Source organism: Penaeus monodon, chromosome 21 (genome assembly GCF_015228065.2).
Source record: "Penaeus monodon isolate SGIC_2016 chromosome 21, NSTDA_Pmon_1, whole genome shotgun sequence".
In the NCBI taxonomy this organism is placed as follows: Eukaryota; Metazoa; Arthropoda; class Malacostraca; order Decapoda; family Penaeidae; genus Penaeus; species Penaeus monodon.
Genome location: NC_051406.1, coordinates 18,774,605 through 18,776,054, shown reverse-complemented (window position 1 = coordinate 18,776,054; position 1,450 = coordinate 18,774,605). Strand labels below are relative to the sequence as shown.

The following is a 1,450-nucleotide window of genomic DNA, read 5'->3' as shown; positions in this document are numbered from 1 at the left end:
TGCGAGTCAAAGTTTAGGAGTCTGAGCAGAAATATGATGATGAGTATGAATGTGACTGCAAGTGCGAGTAAATATATTTATCCTTGTGATTTAATCAATATTCTGTACAATCACATCTCTTATTAATAACAAAATAAATATTAATAACAAAAAAATTCACAAATGCCAATTTTCTATAAAAGAATATTAAAATCTGTTTATCTTACTATCACCACTCTTTTCACTTGTCGATTTTCATAGAAAGGGTATGTTGTCTTCTCCTTTCTACATGATAATTTCTGCTATTGTTCACTTACACACATTTTTCATTAGTAAGCACATCATGCCCATGAAATTTTTAATGTAAGTTTGTTTTTCTTCACATACTTCTTGAACCCATTATAATCACCAAATGTTATCTCTTGACAATCAATAAGATTTAGCTCAGAAAGTGGGTTATTCAGATGAAGTAATGTCCAAATTGGGGCACTGTCTATGTTATTGCAGAGTGTAAAACTAAGAAAACCAAGATGGGGAAGTTTTGTGGTATGCATAATGTCTAAAAGAATTTCATTGGTGAGAAAGTCCTGACCCATCACAGAAACCTTTTCCAACAGAGGGGATCCAAGTGTTAGTCTCAGGGACTCTGCTGGGATCTGGAACTCTATAGATTCTACGATATCACTTGGAACACGGCTCAAGATGACACTCTTGAGGTGACTGAACTTTGGCTTGACCTTTTTGTTTTTGAACTCTTTGGATACAAGGTTACTATGACAGTAGGTATTATTTCCATCAAGCTCCAGAGTGTGCAGTTCTGGGCATAAATGGCCTATAAGTTCTACATTAACTTTCTGCACATTATGTAAATGCAGACGTCGTAAGCTCTCTCCATGATGCTGAAGAAGAGGCATAATTTCTTTATAAAAATCAACATGAACTTCCTCAGTCAATGTTAATACTAAATCTATCACATTCTCTAGATTTAAAATAGGTAAGAAGGTGTTACTCTTCACATTACTAATATCTCTGAGGTACAGATACTGAACTGAGGGACAAACCTTCAAGGCCGAGGCAATGTGTTCTCCATCTGCAAAGACCCCATATGCTCCACTGCCAAATTCATCGCTCTGCAAGGCCCGTAGCTGCAGGGGCCCCAACTCTGGTATGACACCACCAAGGACTGATGCTTCCTCAGCCATTCTCTGTCTACTTTCAACTAACTTTGATACAGAAAATAACACAGTAGAATGCACAATCTCCTTTAAATTTGGCATATTAATCAAGGCACACTGAATCCCTTTAGGAGTTACCACTGTTCCATATAGATCCATCTTCAGCAGAGATCTTGATATATGTGTTTTCTTAGACACCCTCATGTCATGACATAAACTTGATATACCAATGTCAGTCACATCTGTGTCTGCTAAATTAAGAACTCTGAAAATAAAGAAAATAAAGCACTTTTAAT

At 36.3% G+C, this 1,450-nt stretch overlaps 1 protein-coding gene across 1 annotated transcript; it reads right to left on the bottom strand.

Annotated features, from left to right (window-relative positions):
• Positions 1-6: 6 nt before the first annotated feature.
• LOC119586291 lies at positions 7-1,421 on the bottom strand (the record flags this gene model as incomplete). Its single annotated transcript, XM_037934998.1, is given in 2 exon segments — positions 7-878; positions 1,041-1,421. Coding segments are annotated over 2 exon segments (939 nt in total), but the record flags the coding sequence as incomplete, so codon positions are not given.
• Positions 1,422-1,450: the final 29 nt, after the last annotated feature.